Raw genomic sequence first — 23,580 nt, forward strand, 5'->3', positions numbered from 1 at the left:
TGGGTTTACCACTGTTCAGTTAGAACTGGTAAAAAATAAATGGATTGAAATGTGTACATCAGTAAAAACACTCTGTGTCAAAGCATTCCTTGCATTTTGATGTGGATGAATATGAACAGTATTCTGCACACACACTTTTGACAGTTTTAATCGTTTCTACTGCTAAAATGTGTGTGTGAGAACTTCTGTGGAGAATTAGCAGATCAGTTACTAACAGAAAATGTTATTGAGAATGGCTACGAGTAGAGCCTGAACTATTGCATCAGATTCCTGTGCAGGGGGTGTTGGATGCTTAAAATTCATTTAATATTTATTGACATTTATTTACATTAGAGTATAGTTTTATGTTAAGAAGTTAAAATCACAGCACACTCACAGACTAAAATGTGTTTGCAAGGAACAGAGGCAAATAGGGTTTGCTCTAAGCAAGACACATTTGCAGTTGTATAGGTCATGTTACTGTTCATTCCGAAAGGAGCAGAACATTTGGCATTAAAGACCACCAAATTTATTTTATATTTATTGTGGTAGAAAATAAATTCAGATACACCTCAGATTATGCTCCTAAGCAGGTAGCGTCTCAAATATTTTTAACTTTTGCTCACAAAAAGATTATACAGCTTATAATAGAGAGGTATATTCATCTTATATGACTACTGTAGCACTAGTAAGCAGCTCAATAAATGTACTGAGCAGAGAAAGAAGTCTAAATGATATGGAGGCAGAAGATAACTGGATACACAGGAATTCAGTGAAATGAAGACCATACTAATCATTAGAGATTCATATACTTAACAAAATATGCCCAAAGGCAGGCTTGTTTTCTTATATGCCATTCTAACTGAAAGGATGACATTTTCAAACGCCTGTAGTTGCTTAGTAGAGAAAAACTGTTCAGAAATGTCTATAGCCTTGGGATTAGAGCTACACAAAAAACATTCCATTTTATTATGTTGTTGCTTAGTGGCGCTGTATTGTAAAAACATAACTAATAAGCCAGAGGATCAGTTAGATCATGATCGCCACACCTGCTGACAGCATTTGAAATGGGGCTATGTAACTGCTGTTAAACATTAAACTGCTAAATAAAGGAAATTCTTGTAAGCGCAATGAGTACTGTGTTGGCCCAGCTGAGATCTCTGGTGTTGTCAGGATGACAGTGTGTGCAGTGCGGTGGAGCAGGACAGTTGGTGCGTTGGATGCTAATGACACAACATTAGCGGGACAAGAATTCATTCATTAAAATTTACAGTCATATATTCTCTTCTGTGTCGGCACCCAGGCTGCCGGTGGTGCTGTGTCACAACTTCAGAAGTTTCTGATGTTGTCTCAGTGAACTGCAATGGGCATCATCCTCAATTTGCAGCTTACATAATCACAGTGGTATTGGGGTGGTAGGCATCATGGGCAAATGGTGTAGTCCATTTGACAGGCAAGGCAGACCCAGATGGAAACTGCAAATTACCAGAGCACCCTTGTTGATGTCAAAGTGGTTGTGATTAGGCGATCTCTCAGCAGCTTTGCCTGGTGTGGAGATTGTCCACAGCATAACCCATGCAGCAAGGAAGGTTGGGGATGTCGGTGACTGCATACAACTATCATTTGGGGACAGCAGTGGTTAGCGTGTCTCCCAAATATTGGGACATGTCTATAACGCGTTAAGCACTATCAATTCAACTCAGCAAGCTGCAGGTAGGAGTCTCCAAGCCTTCTCATCAGTGGTTGCAAGGCCGGCAGCTCACAGCATCAGTCTAGTTGACCAGATAGTGGCAGTCTCGGAGGTGGAAATCGTCTGTGCGCATTGCAGGCTTGGCTTCTTAGTTGGTTTACTGCAGCATAAACAATGAACACAAAAGCTCAGAAGTCTGAATGTTTATTACTACTGGTTTGAGGCAGTGACATAATGTCTGCTCAGTGACAAGCGAATGTGTTCTGGACTCATCAGTGCTCTTCACCACACACTATTTCGCAAGAATGGCTTCAGGGCTTCAGCTTACCGTATCAGCAAGCTGATAGGTGTTCTTGTCAAATTTCTACTCTCCCATACTAAATCAATCTTAGCTGCTATAATGACGTGATGGCTTCTTCTTGCGTAGCTAACAAATCTGCTGAGTTTACACTTAAAGCTTCTTGCTCGCTCTGGGTGAGGCAATCTCTTCGGAACTTGTTCCAAGTTCCGCAATGTTTGCTTTGTGCCTGTTTGTCATTTTGATTGTGACATGAGGAGTTGGCTGGAGAGGACTTTGAAAACATTTTTTTACATTTTCTGTAATATGTTACTGCTGTGTAACAGTACTTTATTCAAAAACTGAAGAGTACTGAAGTTCAAATACCCAATGACATTTAAATTTTTATTTATCGCTCAAGAAAAATATCAGGATCTTTGAAAATGATGTAACAACATTCCGTCTCCATTCACTTCTTCCTTATTCTTAAAATGAAACTAAGCGAATTTGAATTCTTCGCAGGCAGCCTGAATTTTGCAAGTGGGCCTTCAATGTCCCACGAGGAGCGCCATGTTTGGAGAAGTGGAATAAAATACCTGATGACACAGACATTCTTGTTACGCACACACCACCAATTGGTCATGGTGATCTATGCTGCTCAGGTGTGCGTGCTGGCTGTGTGGAACTGCTAACAACTGTTCAGCAGAGAGTGAAGCCAAAATACCATGTTTTTGGACACATCCATGAAGGTAAAATTATTAAGTATATAATTATAAACATTTTAACCTGAACTCCAAAATCATTGCCCTCTTGAAACAGCTTTCATGAACACATTCATTTCAATTGGTAAACATATATTATTAAATAGAAAAGGCCTTCTAATAATTGTCAGTGTTAAATATGTCTAGTAAGTTGCTAACGTTGTCATGCAAAGCTGTTTCATGCAAGGATAGGAGAAAATGCAAAGCAGTTTCATGCAAGGATAGGAGAAAAAAATAAAACACACACACACACACACACACACACACTGCTAAATTGAGATGAATTTCCACAATTTGAAACAGTATTTGTCATGTTCTGTGAATGACAAATTAAAGTGAACTTTTTCTTTATTAATTTTTACAACAGTCATACTTCTTGTGTCAGCTATGTCCACTTTCAGTGCAGCACTTGAAAATTAGTATACAATCAACTATTAAGACAGAAATGTCATCATTACACAACAGCACTATAAAAGAATCTGAGCGAAGTACAGTAAGGTTCAAAGCCAAAAGAAAAAATAAGGACAAAATGTGAAGAAGGGTTGGAGAGGCAAAGAAGATGAGGAGTATACCCTTGTCTGTACTTGTGTGCCCATGCTTGAATCCAAAAATGCTGCTTGCAAAATGCTAAAGAAAGAAACAGTTAGGGGCTTGAGAATTTACAGATCTGCGAAGTAAAAAAAATGGAACATGGTAAAGATATCCACATGTACATGACTACTCTGCAATTCACACTTAAACAGCACACTGTACTCACATTCGGGAGGACGATGGTTCAATCCCACGTCCGGCCATCCTGATTTAGGTTTTCTGTGATTTCTCTAAATTGCTCTAGGCAAATGCCGGGATGGTTCCTTTGAAAGGGCATGGCCGACTTCCTTCCCTAATCCGATGACCTCGCTGTCTGGTCTTCTCCCCGAAACAATCCAACAATTCACACTTAAGTGCTTGGCAGAGAGTTCACAGTACCACTGAGAGTTCACAGTACCACTTTGATTGTTTCTTGACCGTTCCATGCGAGCTCTGATTTTTCTTGTTTTCTCACAATTGTGGTTTCTTCTTACACAGGTGGGAATCAACAAAATATCCTCACATTCAGGGGAGAGAGTTGGCGATTGAAATTTTTTGTAAAGATCTTGCCACACTGAGAAACACATTTCTTTTAATGATTGCCACCCCAACTTGCTTATCATATCTGTTACATACTCTCCCCTATTTTGTGATAATGAAGACTAAGCTTTTACCATGTCCTCCATCAAATCTATATGGTAAGGAACCCATACTGCACAACAATACTCCAGAAGAGGATGGACTAGTGTAGTGTATCATAGTGTAAGTTGCATCATCTAAGGGTTCTGTCAATAAAATACAGTCTTTGCTTCAACTTCCCAATAATGTTTTCTCTGCGAAGTACCAATTTCAGTTGTTCATGGTTGTAGTCACTAGGTATATAGTTGAATCAGTATATAGTTGAATCAATACAACATTTTAATTTGTATGGCTTATTGTGTAACTGAAATTTAACAGAATTTTTTAAGGAATGCGGATTGTGTAAATCATTTGTTAATATCACTTCTGTTTCAATTGATGACTTCACAGCAGTTAGTATGAAATGTGACCATTCTATCAAAAATCATGAATGCCACCACGCAACATCCAATTTGATCAGAATATGCTTGTGAGGAACTGTGTCAGAAGCCTTCTGGAAATCTGGAATAAATTGGAGATCCCCTGTGGACAGAGCTCATTACTTCTTGTGAATATAGAGCCATTTGTGTTTCATGGGAACGATTTTCTGAATCCATGCTGGCGTTGTCAGTAGAATGTTTTCGTGAAGGCATTTCATAGTGTTTGAATGCAGTGTATGTTCCAAAACCCGACTGCAAGTCAGTGTCAGTGACATGAGTCTAAAATTAAATGGATTTCTTCTGTTTCATTTTTTGTGTATTGGTGTTACCTGTGCAACTTTCCAGTCTTTAGATACAAAACTTTTGTCAAGTGAGTGGTCGTATATGATTGCTAAAAATGGAGCTATTTCATCAGCATACTCTGGAAGGAAACCACCTAATTTACAATCTGGACCAGAAGACTTGCCTTTATTGATTGACGTTAAGTTGTTTCACTATACTGAGGGGGTCTACTTGTAAATTACTCATATCGGGGTAGCTGTCCTGGATTCAAATTCTGTAACATTTTCTGCATCTTCTTTGGTGAAGGAATTTCAGAAAACCATGTTTAGTAACTCCGCTTTAGTGGCACTGTCATTGATAACATTACCATTGCTATCGTGCAGTGGAGGTATTGTGTCTTTGTGCTTGTATACTTTACATATGATGAGAATCTCTTATTTTATGCCAGATTTTGAGACAATGTTTCATTAAGGAAACAACTGAAGACGTTTCACATTGAATTCTGTGTTTAATCTTGAGCTGCTGTAAAACTTAGCCAAACTTGGAGATTTTGTGATCTTTTAAATCTGGCATCTTATTTTGTTGCTACTGCAGCAGTGTCCTACCCTGTCTTGTGTACCAAGGAGGATCTGTTCCGTCTCTTGTTTATTTGCTGTATATGAAACTCTCAATTGCTGTTAATACTATTTCTATGAATTTAAACCACATCTGGTCTTTGCTTACGTAGTCAAGTTTGGGAGAAGTGGAGACTATCAGGAAAGTGGTAAGCAAATTTCTGTCTGCATTTTTAAATAAGGCACCATATTTTATGTTTATTTTTTGTGGAACTGGATGTTACAGTATTCACTCTTGTTACAATGACCTTGTTGTTAGGAATAGGGAGGGATAACAGGCAGATAATGAAAAGTGAGCTGTGAAAGCTAAGCATAGAAGTAGCATTATAAGTAATTACATCCCTTTAGTATCTTTCTAAGCGAAGCCAGACTTTGTTCTAGAAACAAACTGGACACAGATCAGATAAATGTTGTTATGCTGTATGGCAATTCTTGCCATAGGTACACTCTATATAAAACTGTGTGTGCAAGCCACTTATCAAAATTTGGTTTGTTATATTAGTTGCTTCCTACAGCAATTTGGGGTATACTGGTGTTAAAACTGAAAATGACAGGTTTTAGAAGATAATTTTCAGGTTTTATTTTGGAGTTGGACAGAGTACAAACAAGTGGTGATGCAGGCAAGGAGAAGGCAAGCAAGTTACAGGTTCCCTAATCAAGATCAGCAGTACTGGGAGCAGGTGTGTTGTTAAATAAGTCATCCACAAATAAACCAGCTAAAATGTTTGCATTCAAATATTTCCTTTTTCACTTAATTGACTGTAAATTGCACCATAACCTGTGCTATTCATGGGAAACGGGAAAATTTGAAGAATATTCCTTCATATCTATTACCTGATGACTACTTTTAAATTTATCCATTTAAGAGGAGAACACATACAGGGCAGTTCTATGTTGGCAGTGCTAATTTCCAAGGAGAAAACTATTTGGAAACAACTGTAACATAACTGCTCATGCATATTTCCAGAAATTGTGGTATATAAAAAAAAGAGTTATTGTAAGAAAGTACAATTTGTGTTTAATTCTATCCAGCAATTTTTACAGCTGATATTTTGTTGCTCCATATATATCATCTGATTAATGGCTGCATGTGTCTCTCTTACAGATATTTTGAAAATCAGTATTTCATGCGTATGTCTCTCATTTGCAATTTGAATTGATTCCTAATCTCTTCAGAACATCAGCTTTTGATATTCCATGATTAGAAAATAGTTTCTAATACTCCAGTTTTGAAAGCGTAGTAGCACATGCACAACATTTTTGTTCCATGGTCTCACAGTTGAATTAAGACTTTCAGTGAGATTTTACGAAGATCCCTTAGGTGATCATTTGCAACATTGTTATGAGAGTTTTATAATGTTCGTAACTGCCACTAGAGAAGTGTTTATGAGACAGCTTTTCTCACCCGGAATCCATAATAGGTCTGTTATACTTTTCACGAAAGTTGACATGTTGCAAACTTTGAACTTTTTTTTCTTCCATTGATCTTAAGGCAAGGGTGACAAAATCTTCTGTATTTTCGAGGATCTCCCGCATTACTTCACTTTTTTTATTTAATGCTCCTGGCTCCTCTATTTCCCATCAAATTCTTGCATATATTTTGTCAGTACTCACTGTTATGAATTTTAATCGAGTGAAGTACCATCCATAGTTGAGATTCCCTGAACGAAAGATTCAAAAAGTTTTCACATAATAATTGATACTATTTTTTTCTGTTCGTGCTTCTGCAGAAAGAGTACGGTTTGGCTCTAGGTAATGTGAGGAGAGGAGAAAGAATGACATAGCCTATGTGTCTTGAGGGTTCATGAGAGAGGGAATACTTACTTGTTTCCCATTCATAACTGGCTTGCCTCATACCTATCAGCAACTATGGTATGAATAATCAACGGAAGTAACAAGGACTCACAAAAGTGGATTGTAGAGACATTCACATTTAAACATACTTATTATATTATTTATTGCTCCATTGACTCAGAAAACATGACAATATTTCACAACACTTCAAAAGAGATAGTACTGATGGGGTTTGTTTAAGTTGGCAGGAATAAAAAATGTAGGACAGTCAACATGAAATGTACTGATTTGTGTAGTCACTAGGCATCTAGTTTTCTAGTGCACAAAAGTCTGTGTGGTGAAAACAGGAACAACAGAAAAAGTTGGGTTAAAATTTTTAAAGATTTAAAAATACAAAACAAGTTAATATGCCAAACCTAAGTAAAACCATAGGCTTTGTATTAAACATTCCAGGATCTCTTGTGAGAAATAAGCATACTGATCAGAGAAACAATAGTACCTTAGAACTGATTAAATCAAACTTTACCGTTGAAATCAGTTTCGATTACAATTGCAAAGGATTTTTTAAATTTGTGCAGGAAGATAAAAAGCTGCAGAGATCTGGAGATTCTGTAAAGAAGTACTTGTATGGTAAATACAATATATAGGCCTATGTGTAAATTTGTTAAATATGATTGTGATTATATTTGTCTATTACATGCTTTGAAGAAACATTTTCATTAAATTATATCCATTTTTCATTCCATAGATGCAAAAATGAGCAATTCCTTGTAGGAGTGGAGCATTTCAGAAAACATAATGTAACATATTTAGAACACTTGATTATGCCAGTTTCTGTATTTATATCTTTCACACATTCCAAGGAAATAGGATGTAGTTACACAATTCGAATTTATTGTGACAGTTTTCGTTAAACTGTCCCTTCATGCTAGTTATGACTATCAGATAAAATATTTTCTGGACATGGCTGTCCTTGACATTAGAGTGGTGATATGAATGTCTCCTGTACACAGATTTCTGAAAACACTCTGCTGCCTCTATCACCTGTCTACATGACACCTCTGACAGTGAGAAATTGACAGCATTTAGGGCACTAGCCTCCACCACTTGTCCACTGGGTCCAGTTTCCCCATATCAAATGCCTCTGGTTTCAGAACGCATCTAACAAACAATGCCAATATTTGATTCCCAAAAATATTTTAGTGCTTACATTTCAGTTGTGCGACTGGATTTGTGATTTTCTTTGAGAAAGGTCCAGTTCATAGTAATTGAACGAAGGTCATGGAGTAAAACAAGTAATATCTGGTTTTCCCCCAGGAAGTGTTATAAGGCTACCGCTATTCCTGACTTACATAAACGATTTACGAGACAATCTGAGCACACCTCAATCCATTCCTGATCTATATAAATGATTTAGGAGGCAGTCTGAGTAACCCTGTTAGATTGTTTGCAGATGATGCTGTCATTTACCATCTCGTAAAGATATCAGGTGATCAAAACCAGTTGCTGAATGATTTAAACAATGTAAGTGACAATTGACTCTAATTAACGAAAAGTGTTAAGTCATCTACTTTGCTGTACTATAATTACTCTTAGTGATACAAGTTATACGATGAGATCATTTTGATGTTTTGCCAATGTTAAGCATACATCTTGGCCGGTATGACATGTCCATATGGCATCTTGGAGCATAAATGTCTTTTTGTTATGATGTGATCACATTATTTATATGTTTACTTTTTATTTGGATGTTCTTATAAAATTATTTTTGGACAGCTTAACCTCCAGTAAAGCTGTCAAAATAACTTTATAAGATCATGCAAGTAAAAAAGTAAACTTGTAAACAATGTGATCATATCATAATAAAAAGACAACTGACATTTACGCTCAAAAATGCCATATGGACAACGTCATAAACTTAAACATAACCTGATAATGGCAAAATGCCAAAACGAGCTTGTTGTGTAAGTATGTATACTGATGAGCCAAAGCATTATGACCATTGCCCACCACGACGTTGGATGCCACCTCGTGACATGGTAAGAAAAGTATGTAAGTGGAGCAGACGCAGGCAGGAGATCACTCTAGCAAAGGTATGAGCTGCAAATGGGGAAATCCATTGAGATAACTAACTTTCACAAAGGGCAGCTTGTTGTTACACAGAGCCTATGAACGAGCATTTACAGAAAGAGGTAGGACTGCAAAACTACAGCACTAAATGGTTGGACATCCATGACTTTTCACAGAATGTGGGTTTTGGAGGCTTGTCTGCTGTATAAAGTAGGATACTGGTGATCTGTGACATCTCCGCTGAAAGAGCACAGTGTTGGTGCATGCACGGGTGTTTTGGAGTACACGGTTCATCATATATTATTGAACATGGAGCTCCACAGCATATGTTCACATGTTGACCCAAGGACATCATCAGTTACAGTTGCAATGGGTTCATCAGTTACAGTTGCAATGGGTACAGGATGACACCATTGGGATTTGACTGTTGATCAGTTCTTAGGTGAATCACATTTTTGTTCCAGTAAGTCAATGGTCATCTCCACAAGTGCAGTTGTTGAGGTGAATGGTTGCTCCACACGTGCATTGTGCCACAGACACAGGTTGTTGGGAGCAGTATTATGCTATGGGAGACATTATCCTGCACTTGCATGGGACCTTTGGTAGTAATCGAAGACTTGCTGACAGGTGTAATCCATCTGCCTCCCTTCAAGCTCGATGTCTTCTGCAATGGTGATGTCATGTTTCAGCAGTATAATTGTCTTGGAGGCAGGTATGTGCTACAGTGGTTTGAGGAGCATTACAGTGAAATCATGTTGATGTCTCAGTGACCAAATTCACCTGTGTAAATCCTATGGAATCCATCTGGGCCACTATCAGGTGCCATGACCGTGTTTGCAAATCAGTGGCCCATTATTTATGCGAATTACATTACCTGTGTATAGACATCTAATGCCACGTAAATCCAACAAACTATTGGAGCCCCGATACAGGGAATCGGTGATGTATTTCATTTCAAAGACGGACAAACTGGCTACGAAGCAGGTGGTCATAATGTTTTGGGTCGTCAGTGTAAATAAATAGTGCAACAAAAACCTTTTACTTAAAATAAAATGTACCCTTTAGAGATTACAATCATGAATAACTTCAATTAGAATGATCACACAGATAATATGGGGAAAGTAAACCAAAGATGGCAATTTATTGGAAGAACATGGAGAGAGTGCAACAGTTCTACGGAAGAGATTGCTTACACCGTACTTATCTGCCCTCTTCTAAGAGTACTGCTATGCAGTGTGAGTGTGGAGGACATCAAAAAAGTTCAAATCAGGGCAGCTCATTTTGTATTATCATGAAACACGGGAGAGTGTGCCACAGATGTGTGAATTGGGAGTGGCCATCATGAAAAAAACTGTTTTTGCTGTGGCAGGATCTTCTCCTGATTGCGAAAATATTTTGTTTGCATCCATCTACATAAGGAGGAATAATCATCATATAATAGAAATCAGAGTTCGTATAGAACTTGTTTTTCCTGCACACTGTTAGTGAGTGTAACAGAAGAGAAATAACATTGTCATTCTATGAACCCTCTGCCAGGCACATAATTGTGAACTGCAGAGGAATTGTGTATATGTTTTTGCTGTCATTTTTGGGGGAATCTTCGCAGTTCATATATCGGAGAGGAGCTTTCATAATTGTCACACGTGACCATAACAGCTGAACCATTGCCTTTATTATAAAGGGGGGAAGTTGTTTTTGTACATATTGAAAATGTACATTGTCACATAACTTTGAACTTAAACCAGATATAATTCCTGAACATCGTTCAACTACTTGTTTTACTATTACTTTCCAAATATTTTCATCACTGCAAAGGAAGACACATGGCAGTTAACATCTACAAAAAAGTTCCCAGAGGTTAGGGACTTCTTTAATGTAAAGGTGGTTCACTTGTCAGTGTGTACAGGAGATATTAAACATTTCTAGCATATAACTTGTGTACATATGTGTCCTAAAAAATCTACAGAAATGGGGTATTGTCCTCTTGCAAATAATAGCAGATTGAACTTTGTAACTTACAAGAGAAGCTCCCCATCGCACCCCCCTCAGGTTTAGTTATAAGTTGGAATAGTGGATAGGCCTTGAAAAACTGGACACAGATCAATCGAGAAAACAAGAAGAAGTTGTGTGGAACTATGAAAAAAAATATACAAACTGAGTAGTCCATGCGAAGATAGGCAACATGAAGGATATTCTGAGGTCAGGAGTGCCGTGGTCCTGTGGTTAGGGTGAGCAGTTGTGGAATGAGAGGTCCTTGGTTCAAGTCTTCCTTAGAGCATAAAATTTTATTTTTTATTTTCAGACAATTATCAAAGTTCAGGCACTCAAACATAATCAACTTCGCTCTCCAAAATTCCAGGACATGTTCAAATTTGCTTGGACATATGCAGAATTTGACGGTCTACACACGGAAAAATTTGAAAACGTTAAAAACATATATTTTGACAGAGCACAGGGAAAAGTGTACGACTGTGAAACTGTTGGATTCATTTGTTGCAGTTTATGTGACAAACTCTTATGTTTTCATCACTTTTTTGGGAGTAATTCTCACATCCACAATAAAACCTAAATCGGGCAATGTAGAAGAATCTTTTTACCCATTCGCCAAGTGTACAAGTTAGGTGGGTCGACAACATATTCCTGTCATGTGACGCACTATCAAATGTTTTCGGTTCCCATTGGAGAGGCACATCCTTTCGTCTACTAATCGCACAGTTTTGCGGTGCGGTCGCAAAACACAGACACTAAACTTATTACAGTGAACAGAGACGTCAATGAACGAAGGGACAGATCATAACTTTGCGAGAATAAAGAAAAAATTTTCACTTGAGGAGACTTGAACCAAGGACCTTTTGTCCCGCAGCTGCTCATGTTAACCACGGTGCTCCTGAGTTAAGATTTCCTTGATGTTTATCTTCGCATGGACTCAGTTTGTATATTTTGCTTATTTTTTCATAGTTCCACACAACTTCTTCCTGTTTTCTCAATTGATCTGTGTTCAGTTTTTCAAGGCCTATCCACTGTGCCAACTTATAACTAAATCTGAGGGGGGAGCGATGGTGAGGTTCCCTTGTTAGTGGCTTCAATCTCAAGTCTACTGCAATCATTTTTCTAGTAATTCTCTATTTTTTTCCCTATCAAATGATTGGTCAGTTAATATTTATTTAGTGCAACATGCACTTTGATCAGCCTCTTCCATTATTTCACCAAACTGAATCTTCATTACAGATTAACTGCATTTTGGACTGAATCTTAAATGCAGACCATTTGTCTCTAATGGGTTTTTATGGACCATCTGAGTAATCTCAACACACGTAATCCACCAGTCCATACCTTCTTTCTCCTTATATGTCTGACTTACAGTAATGACCAAACATTATGTTGTAGTAGAACAGCTGTAGTAAAATGTAAAAACTTATAAAGGAGAGAGAAAAAAAAAGGTTGCCTACGTGTCTTCTCCTAAATTATGAAAATTGTTATCAATATAGCGCTCCAGAAAACTAACCTTACTGCTGGCTCAACCATGTAGAGTTGGACATGTAAAAATTGTAGTCCTGTTTTAAGATGTTAGCAATGATTTTTAGTCAAGTTTTACATATAGAAGAGCTAACCAAGAACTACATCTTTAACAGTATTTGTTTCGATACACCTTAATAGATAAAAGATGAACACCATCCCTAGTATGGTTTGTGCACTCCCAGTTTTGAATTGCTGGAACCAATCATTCATCAAAACATGCTCAATAGCAGTAGCTGCTTCACAACTAGGGCCATCTGGATCTACAGTAACCTACTGCCTCCAGTCCCTCATTGTGCACTGATCCTTCCCTTACTCAGCCTCGTGACGCTACAGTTCCATCAGGCAGCACTGTTTCCTGCACCCTGCTATCCTCATTCTGTTTCAGATTGTTGTTCCCAGTCAGGCCTAAACAGCTAGATATATTCTAAATTTGAAAAGAAAATCTTCACTTTAGGGATAAAATTACACCTACTTGTATGACTACATTGTGTATTCAGCTGACACCCTGCAATTATACCAGTTGATGTCTGCCAACAGTACGACTATTCAGTGAGTTGTCATGACTTGGCTGCCACTGTTCTACACTATGGCCAGCTTTTAGCAAATTTAAAAGGAAATTTTATTTTTCTTAAGATAATCCTGTTCCAGGTAAACAAAACCTTGTCCTTGACAACACAGTATTAAGCTACCACAATTACTATTAACATGTCGAAACAGCCACAATTGTTTACTGCAGTCAACTCATTAGAAGTTAACTGAGTTTGCTGAAATCAAATGTATTCCATGTGTTATACTGTTTTACATCCATTGTTATTTTGTTTCAGGTTATGGAATTACATCAGATGGAAAAGTTATTTACATCAATGCATCAACATGTGATATAAATTACCTCCCCACAAACCCCCCAATTGTATTTGATGTGTCTTTACCACAGTCTGTAAATAAATGAATATACAGTATATGGTATACTCCACGAGAGTTATAACAAGGAAAGGTATATAAGAACTGATATTTATTCAGCAGACGAAGTATAAGTAAAATGATACAAAGTGTACAACAATGCATATAAAAACACATCTTTTACACAGTTCATTTTAAACAGAATAACTGTTAAGTCATCACATACACAAAATAAGTTTGCTGACAAGCAATCAATTACAAGGTTTCTCAAATGTTCTTTGTAAAAGACAGGTCTCAAATAAAACTGAAAGCCAGCTTATTACAACTATGAACAATATTCTCTTTATTGATTCCACAGTAATTATCTACTTTTGATTATGAAATTAAGTATCTATACAGAATTTCAATATGTAAAGAAATGAGATTCTTTTATAACCTCGTTCAACATTCCATGTCAACAGTATCTATATTTCTTCAGTATGGTACATTTGAAAATAGATACGATACTGATTCTCCATTGTGTGTCCTACGGACTGCTTCAGCAAACATCATTGACACATCAATGCACTGCAACAGACAGAGCACAGAACTTTATTTCTGTTATGACTAACCTCTTGGGAAATACAGTCACTGATAAATTTTAAAGCTGATTTAACTATTTCTGTAAGTGGCAGATATGGCTAATAATTATCTACTGAATTAAAGTTACAGTTAATTAAGAGGGTATTGTAAGTGTGGAAAGTAATCGTAACTGAAAATCAGTAAAGACAATCTACAACCAATCAGGGAAAGAAACTGTTGTTAAAGTCCTTTCAAACATTTTTTCAGGCTTCCATTGGACCCCATTGTTTCCCTTCTCACAGGTATGCCATAATATTATTGTCATGGCCTTATTGGCAGCCTGCCTGACCCTAAGCACTGCTACCTGCTGTGCAAACCCTCATCAAATTCCAATGAATAACTTGTAAGATTTGTCTGCTTCTATCAAACTTCCTACGAATCTTAGTTTCTCATTCTCATGCACACATTAAGCTCCTCTACATAACTCTGCAGTTCATAAGTGATTGGTAGAGGTTTCACACACTCCACAGCAGAATGAAAATTTCTGTGTGAGCTACGATTTCTCTTATGATTTATTTTTCCTTACACACACACACACACACACACACACACACACACACACACACACACACACACACACACAGAGAGAGAGAGAGAGAGAGAGAGAGAGAGAGAGAGAGAAGAAGAAAGTTGGCAACTAATATTTCCTGAAACAATCTCCCCATAATGAAATAGCTTTTGTTCTAATGACTACTAACCCAACTCTTATATCTGTGACACGCCCTCTATTTTGTGATTAAAAAAGTTCAAAGAACAGCTTGTTCTCTGCCAACCCAATCTTAAGAACCCCATACTGTGTGGCAGTACTCCAGAAGAGGATGGAGTAGTGTAATGTAAACAGTCTCATAGATTTGTCACATCTTGTAAGCACACTGTCAATAAATCAGTCTCTGGTTCACCTTCACATCCTTTTCTATGTCATATTTAAATTGTTTGCAATTTCACAGAAATTTAATGTATTCATTTTAGCACTCATTTGGGTGACTTATTATTTATACTCAACTGCCACTTTTTCATGGATGTCTTGTCTAAATCATCAATTGAAATGGTTTTGATCTTCTGACAACTTTACTGTGCAATAAATGACAGCATCACCTGCACACAATCTACAAGGACTGCTGAGATTTACTCTTAAGTTCTTTATGTCAATTACGAACTGCAGACAGCCTGCAACACTTCCTTGGGGACTGCCTGATTACCACTCCTGGGTGGGTTTTTTTTTCCCTCCTGCAAATTCACTCCACACAGTCATCACTTGCACACTGTGTACATTAGGCCAGCAAAACATTAATATTTGCTGTTCTCTCAAGGACTCTGTTCAAATCCCCTTAAGCCATCAGGATTTGTTTGTGGTTTCCCTAAATCATTCTACACATTTTGGCTAGGATGGTTCTTTTGAGAAGGCATAGCCAACTTCCTTCTCCACCTTCTCATAATATGAGCTTGTGCTCCACCTCTGATGATCCCATTGTCAACAAGAGGAACTCTGACCTTCCTTCCTAGGACTCTACTATTGTCTCCATCTGTGGTTGGAAGAGCAATTGGAGTACAACTGTGAACTGTTTTAAGTATCAACAAGTTTCTCACCTGCAATTGTCTTTTGCTGGCTGCTTAAGTTTTGCTGTGGCTGACAGAAGGTCCGGGGGGGGGGGGGGGGGGGGGGGGGGCGGGCCTGATGGATGGATGGATGGATGGATGCCTGTTTGGCTAGAGAAATAGGTGTTTCAATGTTTGTTTGCATGAACTGGTGTTGTTGCCATTTTGTTTCTCCCGTTTTCAGAATTAAACAATGGAAAATCCATGATGGGATGTAACAATATCATGAGAAGGAAAGTTGTTACTCACCTTATAGTGGAGATGCTGAGTTGCAGATAGGCACAACAAAAGGCCTCTTGCAATTATAGCCTTTGTCTATTAAGGCCTTCTTTAAAATATATATATATATACACACACACACACACACACACACACACACACACACACACACACACACACACACACACACCCCTATAACTGAGTCTTTTTGGTGAGTAGCATCTTCCTTCTTATGATACTGTTTTCAGAATTAAAGTATTTAACATCCATGACATGTGCCTGGTTCCCCTATTTTGATGTCAACATCATGGTTGGTCCAGATTCCTCATTTTGCTTGTGTATACTTTGTCCAGCAATTTACTTCAACCTTTCGTATTTTTTGTTGTTTTACTGAAACTGCATGTGACATCTGTCCACTTGTTATCTATGTGTGTGTCCAATAAACATACATATTACTTGGAATTTTAATACTTCGAACTCTATCACTTCTTAAATGTAACTAAGTGAAAAGGAGCTTATTGTTATATAAAAGCATATAATATTGCCATGTAGCATTTTGACCACAGAAAAAGATTACTTCTATGACTGACACACTTTATGATGAAATTCCCTTACACTTGCATTGTTTTTGAGAAAAGATTATCCACTGCTATTTCTTTGCACACTATTAAATAGATGAATAATTTAAATGATATATATTGCTGAATATTAGAGAAGACTACCTCTTCAGTCCAAAAAGATATTAAGGAGAAAAGACAGGGAAAAATCACCAACAGGTGGATTGCTATAGTACAATCTAAGTTCCATAAACTTATTTCTGACATTCATGCTCTTAATGAGAGTTTCACCAACCTGTATCCTAGGACAGTCCTTCATGTGTTGCTCTTGTGGGATAGTGTTGGTTACAACTACTGCTTCGAAACATGCATTGTTTATTCTTGATATTGCAGGCCCCGAAAATATACCATGAGTTAAGATAGCATAAACCTTGGTTGCACCAGCTTCCAGAAGCCTAGTTTTTGAACAAAGAAAATGCAACTGTATCTGCAGTACTCTTTTCTTCTTTTACATAAAAAAATATGAATGTATACTCACTTTTCAGCAGCATGACAAATTGTACCACAAGTGTCAGCCATGTCATCTACCAATATGGCAACTCTGTCTTTCACATCTCCAACCAGCACCATTGCTGCAACTTCATTTGCTTTTTTGCGTTCTTTATGGATAAGTGCGAATTCAACATTCAGCCTATCAGCTATGGATGTAACCCTAAAAAACAGTAACACCAATAATCGTAGCAGTAGCAGCAGCAACAATAACAAGAGCTATTCCAGTATCAAGTTAAAATCTTTAGTGTGAGGAGACAGTTTCTAGGAAGTATACAAAAATAAGATGATCCTTCTCCTCTAGCAAAAAACGTGAAAAGCATTACAATGACAAAATATCAACACAGTGTTTTCCATATCATTCCGATACATTCCAGAGAAAACCCATGCTGGTCTAGGATAATTTTATTTTCCCTTTGTTAGTTCAACTTTATGCAACATTAATAACTTACTAAAGTTACTGTTCTCTCTTATATAATACAACTATGGAATTTGAAAGTAGATTTTGATTCACTGTCATTTTCGAATTATTTCCTGCATCTTGTCAATCCCTCACACAAGGTAATGGAATTTTTAGATTTTGAAAGCCAGTATTTAATCCGCCTATTAAATTTAAGTTGAATTTGATCAGTACTTTCTGTCTGGGCAGCAATAACTTACATTCCTAGCATACTGCTTGGCCTCTGGTCAAAACACAACCGAAGTGTTGAAGTATTTTGTAAGGGAGGGAGGGAGGGGGAGAGGGAGAGAGAGAGAGAGAGAGAGAGAGAGAGAGAGAGGGGGGGGGGGGGGGGTGAACGTCAATAGCAATAGCGTAAAGGAACCAGTGCAAAGCTAAATATTAGAAATCACTTTTTGCGTATCTGTTAATTTCTTAATTTATGCTGCATGAAAACCTACACACTGTCTATGGTATTCTGAGTCCAATTATGAACCTCACTTCCGCAGCCTGGAAACTAAGAGAAAATTCACAGTCTAATACAGTTGCTGTGCTGTTATCTGTAAACTTTATTAGTTTTCAGCAATTACAGATGTTAAGTCTATTGATGCATTCTTGCAGGAACAAACACTTTTACATATTTAATGGCACAGAATTAACACACATTCCAATTAGTGCAATCGAAGCAAGGCATTGTGCACTCTGCATATCAATAGCAAATCTATAAGCTATGTTATATTGTACAACTGTTCACCTGCTTACTGTCTATGATTTAAAAGATCTGTGAAATATTTTATACAGAATCAGTGAATAACGACATTGAACATTAAACTGCTTTTATATAGCACTGATAATCCTAATCTGAGAGCTTTAAAGTGAACATGGCAACTGTCCATGAGACTGTAAACTGTATTTTATGAAGTTGACCAAACAACATTCTTACACATCAGATTACGCTTCTTTTCTGGTGCAGTCACAATGAATTACTAATCCCAGAAATATTAGCTCACATAATTCCCTAAATGTGACTTTTTTTAAAACTAATCTATGCAGATTCACTTTCCTTCTAGAAAATAATCAACTTGAGAAAAAAATTGACAATTACGGAGTGAAAAATATTTAAAAATGTAAATATGTTATGCAATTGCATACAATCCAATACGACTAAGTAGTTAGAAATTATCGTTAGCTTTACTTAGTATGTGCACAATTTAAAACATCAGCCTTTGTTGCCAGCATAAATGAAACACACTCATATACGAGCACATATTAATAATGTTTATTGCTTCCACTAATAGTTAATGGCCATACTTTGAAACTCATCTAATTTTCTCAGATACCATGAGAAAGTAGTTTCATAATGTGAGATTTGTGTAAAATTTAAAATACTGTAACTAGAATACCCAAAAAACTGTAACTAACCTTTTGGCACCACCAGCATCTGGTGATACTATAATACTGTTACGCCATTCTACAATGTTTTCTTTAATCCATTTCAAAACAGCTGGTTCTGCATACAGATTATCTACAGGGATATCAAAGAATCCCTGTATTTGAGATGCATGGAGATCCATTGTAATAATGTGATCAGCACCAGCCACAGATAACATATTTGCCACCAACTTGGCTGATATCGGTGCTCGGCTCTGTCAAAAAATGCCGAACGTACATACAATGTTACATCACATGTACTAAGGTCCATTTGCAACATTATATTGTGGCAAGAAAAATCATAACAAATAATTCTCATATAACCCTTCCTGCAGGGGAGCTGAAGGAGAAATGATTATTAGCTGTATAAAAACACTTCCAAGAAAGAAAAATCAGCAGAAATGTTTACAATGTGTGAATGAAAAACTTAAAAAGTTTAATGTGTTGCAAATGCACCCCAGTTAGTTTAGAAGTAAGTTAGGAAATAGAAATAAAACCATAGTTATAGGAAGCAATGCAAAACACTGATTATTTTGCAATTAGCATTGAAAAAAAATACTCAAAACAGACAGGCATAAATATCAACACAAAAACATTTATTTCCAAAGTAACAGTGATTCACTGTAACATATGAAGGCCAAGGAAGTAACAAAATTTGTTATAATTCGTGCAGAAGTCTCATGAGGTTCTTGTTTATTAAAGAAAATGTGCAAAGTGTAACAAGGGTCCACACTCATTTTGTTGGCTGGAATTGTATTGACAAACTTTAGCATAGTTCAATTCTAAATTACCAATTTCATAAGATCTTGTGCACATAGGTAATTCAGGAGAGCGTTTGTGAATGGAGTTTAATAAAAAATGTCTTCCAGTCTATTCAGAACAGTGTTCCCAAATAGTAGAGGAATAAACCTAAGGATTTATCCCATTTGATTTTAACTACCTATTTGGAAAAAACTTTTCCTCATTTTGTTAATTTCAAATTCTTTGTATTCACATACTCAAAAATGTACCAACTTTCATTTATCTCCAAGACAAGAGAGTTCCCTAAGGGACAATATGTGGAAAGAATTTTAATACGCATAAAAATGATTTTAAGTGCCTTCTCTTTTTTTTTTTGCATATGTACAGTGATACACTGCTACCATGCTAATCATCCAGCAATGCTACTACATGGTGCATCCCAACAACACTAGTTCCATATAAGTTAATGCCGTGAGTGAGTTGGGTTAAACAGCAAACACAACAGGACAATGAAGCTATACAAACTCTTACATGCAAATAATTGTTAGTAGTTACGTCATTCCTCCTGAAAAGTTTGGGCTATGTGCACTAGCTGTATGCAGCTCTCTCAATGAGCACCAACAGCATCAATATACACAACTTTTGAGATGTAAAAACTTCAGGCACATTTTCTAATGACCTGTCACTTGTAATGAAATTTCAATTTTGTGTTTAAGACAGTAAGTAGTAGACATAAAACTTACACAATTAACTATAAGCATCAGTATTTTATATGAATGCAGAGCCTATATCAATCCACAAGGTTTGCAACATTACACAATTTAAATAAGTGTTCTGAGTTTTAAGAAGGATGGTTTGAAATTCAGATGCCATCAATCAAAAGAATACCTGACGAGGTACTAACACCAGATCCTGAATAAATGTCTAGAAAATGCCTAACTTTTGTTGCCAGCATTATACACTAGCCTCTAAAGATTCTGTCCAACAATGCCAAAAATACAGACAGAATCTTTCTGCCTGTAAAAACTATAGAAACACACCATTGTACAACCATACTCTGGCTAATAACTGATGTGTCTTAGTTTAAAGTTAAGCATGACTGACTGAAGAGCATCATACAAAGCAAGTGTGTTCATTTCAAAGGCACAGCCAGTACCATGTACATTTGTGTGTGTACACAATGTCAAACCAAGTGCTGTATTTTCTCCACCCATGCTGTATTTATGAAGACTATTCCATAAACAGTTGCTAGTGATAACTTTTAGGTAAGTGTGGTTGTCTGACATGCTTAAGATCACTGACATTGTAGCCAATGATTGGCAGGAGGAGGGATGAATGCAACACGAAAATGCTATATCCATCCACTAAGATGTGTTTGGTCAGTTACCACCAGATGTTCAATTAACTATTTCATTATCTTCGAGAACGAAAATCTCCGTGCTTGGGATATTGGTGTATAATCTCTCAAAAAGCTGACATACATTTGAGAAGGAAAAGGGGGAGGAGGAAGACAGGAGGAAGGTTTGTGAAGAGTCTCAAATAACAAGTCTTGAAATAGGAGACGAATTTCTGAGCAGTACTTGCCTTCAAGATACCAACTTTTTAATACTGTCGATGTGAACACACAAAATGCACGGAGTGGCATATCCTAGTTTTCTTTCATAAAGAGAGGAGAGTGGAATGGAAGGGAAGGGAAAGGAAGGGAAGGCCACCCAGACCCCAGGATGTGACAGACCCACATGTTGTGAGGATGAGAGGATGCAAAGCTCACTGAAAATGTTTTCTCGTCTTCTCTTCGCTACATGGTGGTGGTTCTCATTCTGGGTGAGTGTGACCAGTCCTTTCTTTTTAACCTTTCCCACCAATCACCTCCTTTTCCAAGCAAGGAAGTAATCAAATGCTGGGACTGTTTAGTGTACTGTGTGTGTGTGTGTGTGTGTGTGTGTGTGTGTGTGTGTGTGTGTGACACGCGGACCTGCAGTGGGGAGGGGGCAGGTGCAAGCACCATTCTTGAATGGCAGAAATTCCCATTAGCAAAGGATCCCTGACTGTACCTATTTTGAAGTGTTGCAAAGGCAGCTCATTTTCAGTTATAAACAGAAGCATGTACTGAAGAACTGCGTTGTTCAAATGGTATGGAAAAATTACAGATCCTAGCATATGAGCAATGCTGACCAAAATAGGAGCTGTAGTTTTTCCTGTATATGAGGTACAGTGGCTAGTCAGCCACGATATCACTGATTTCCAGCATCTCCCAGATTAAGTGCTCCATCAGTGAATGTGTATGGCATAGTAAATTTCACCTCTAGAAGACCAAATATAATAAAAAATAAGTTATTTTTGACAATGTGATTATGAAACAAAATTTTAAATGTCCTGGCTACCTCAGTCTGTAACTTTCTCCACAAAACCTGATTACATAACTTTCTGAATGCAAGTACGAAGATCTGAGAAGCCCATGTGTGCTGATTATTCCATTGAGTTAAATACAAATCTCTCTAATTCATACTTCATCGGGCAAAAACACCAGGACAATGTTTTTTGGAAATGAAAAAGAAACCAAGAGGAACACTAACAAATTTGCAGCTTAATTTTTGCTTTCATATTCCACAAATGGATATTTATAGAAACTAAGTTCTGGTGTTATTTCCTATCACATCCCTGTCTTATCCTATCTTGGATTCTGTCTCTAATGGCCTTCTTGGCAACTAGAAGTAACACCCAAAACCACTTCCTTCCTTCCAAACTTTAATACTGGCCTTGCAAAAAAGTTTGTTCGGCCTATTATCTTGTGCAAGTTCATTCCTATCCACTCTTATCAAAATGATATATATAACTTACTTGCATATTTCCAATATTCGCACGTTATGATAGTGTCAGCATCGTGTGTTCTACTGAGCTGCAGTTGATTAATTCATTCAATAAAAATCTGTCAAATGATGTTTTGGAGATCTGAGATGCATTCCTAACAGTCACCTTACAAAGTGAATAAAAAAATATCTCAAATGTCGAGAAGCAATGAATGTAGAGATGATTATATATATTTCTGTGGGATGAATTAACATTGGTACTTGCTGTTTGAGAAAACATTTCAGTTCCACTTGGACTGAATATAACAAAACCAACCACTTGTGTGCCATTTGTAACTGATTAAAATAAATGCCAAAGGATCACTTAACCAGATATATGAATTGTTCACAATAATCTAGAGCATAAAATACTTCAAAACTACACCCCATTACTGTTTTTAAAGGAGACAGGGGATTCGCTTCACAAATTTATAAATGTTACTAAAGAAATTACTAAAAAGTTGTGTGTTACAGACAACAGCTGACAAAAATGATCCTAGTTTATTCAGTATATAGAACACATTCTATCACTATGACCTAGTACCCTGAACGAACTCATTTGCTAACCCAATATAAATTCAGTAAATGCCACAGGAAATACTTTGAACAAGGCTGTAATCCACTCAACACTAATCTCATGTCATATAATCCTAAACAATTTAACAAATTAGTTCACAAAAATACAATCTACTGTAGCAGAAATAACTTTTTCGAAAGGGAAAAATAAACTGTTAGGAAAAGAGAGACATTTAGAGTAATCTGATGATTCTGGATTTTTCTATTGTGAATACTGCAGGGAGATTAACAAGAGTATCATTTGCTCACGCTATGTTGACACTGTACTCACTGCTGAAAGAACAGGAGCAAAATCCTGAAATGTGTGAAATGATTGTGTTGTTATATACAGCTGTTTAGCTACACAACTATTGTCCTGAAATAAAATTACCTATAAGTTACTGATCTGTCAAAAATACTACAAATGCCAAGCCGGGAACACAGTTACATTTACAGTTATACAGTTACCATTGTGCAGACAGGAAACACAGCAAACTCTAGAAAGACAA

At 37.0% G+C, this 23,580-nt stretch overlaps 2 protein-coding genes across 7 annotated transcripts in view; one reads left to right on the top strand and one right to left on the bottom strand.

Annotated features, from left to right (window-relative positions):
- The window catches only part of LOC126188867 (metallophosphoesterase domain-containing protein 1), a 68,500-nt gene extending 54,505 nt beyond the window's left edge, over positions 1 to 13,995 (top strand). For all 3 annotated transcript variants that reach the window (XM_049930517.1, XM_049930519.1, XM_049930520.1), the window contains exons 4-5: positions 2,469 to 2,695; positions 13,439 to 13,995. In XM_049930517.1, coding sequence (XP_049786474.1) covers positions 2,469 to 2,695; positions 13,439 to 13,563 — 352 coding nt within the window. In that variant the 3' untranslated portion in view covers positions 13,564 to 13,995. The remainder of the gene's footprint in view (positions 1 to 2,468; positions 2,696 to 13,438) is intronic.
- LOC126188865 (ribose-phosphate pyrophosphokinase 1) overlaps positions 13,610 to 23,580 on the bottom strand; it is a 76,610-nt gene continuing 66,639 nt past the window's right edge. For 3 of the 4 annotated variants that reach the window (XM_049930515.1, XM_049930513.1, XM_049930516.1), the window contains 4 exons: positions 18,918 to 19,141; positions 17,046 to 17,219; positions 16,803 to 16,962; positions 13,610 to 14,081 (listed from right to left, as the gene is read on the bottom strand). In XM_049930515.1, the coding sequence (XP_049786472.1) occupies positions 13,989 to 14,081; positions 16,803 to 16,962; positions 17,046 to 17,219; positions 18,918 to 19,141 (651 nt within the window). In that variant the 3' untranslated portion in view covers positions 13,610 to 13,988. Of the gene's footprint in view, positions 14,082 to 16,802; positions 16,963 to 17,045; positions 17,220 to 18,917; positions 19,142 to 23,363; positions 23,388 to 23,580 lie in introns of all 4 variants that reach the window. The other variant, XM_049930514.1, reaches the window with a different exon arrangement.

This window comes from Schistocerca cancellata, chromosome 5, assembly GCF_023864275.1.
Source record: "Schistocerca cancellata isolate TAMUIC-IGC-003103 chromosome 5, iqSchCanc2.1, whole genome shotgun sequence".
NCBI lineage: Eukaryota > Metazoa > Arthropoda > Insecta > Orthoptera > Acrididae > Schistocerca > Schistocerca cancellata.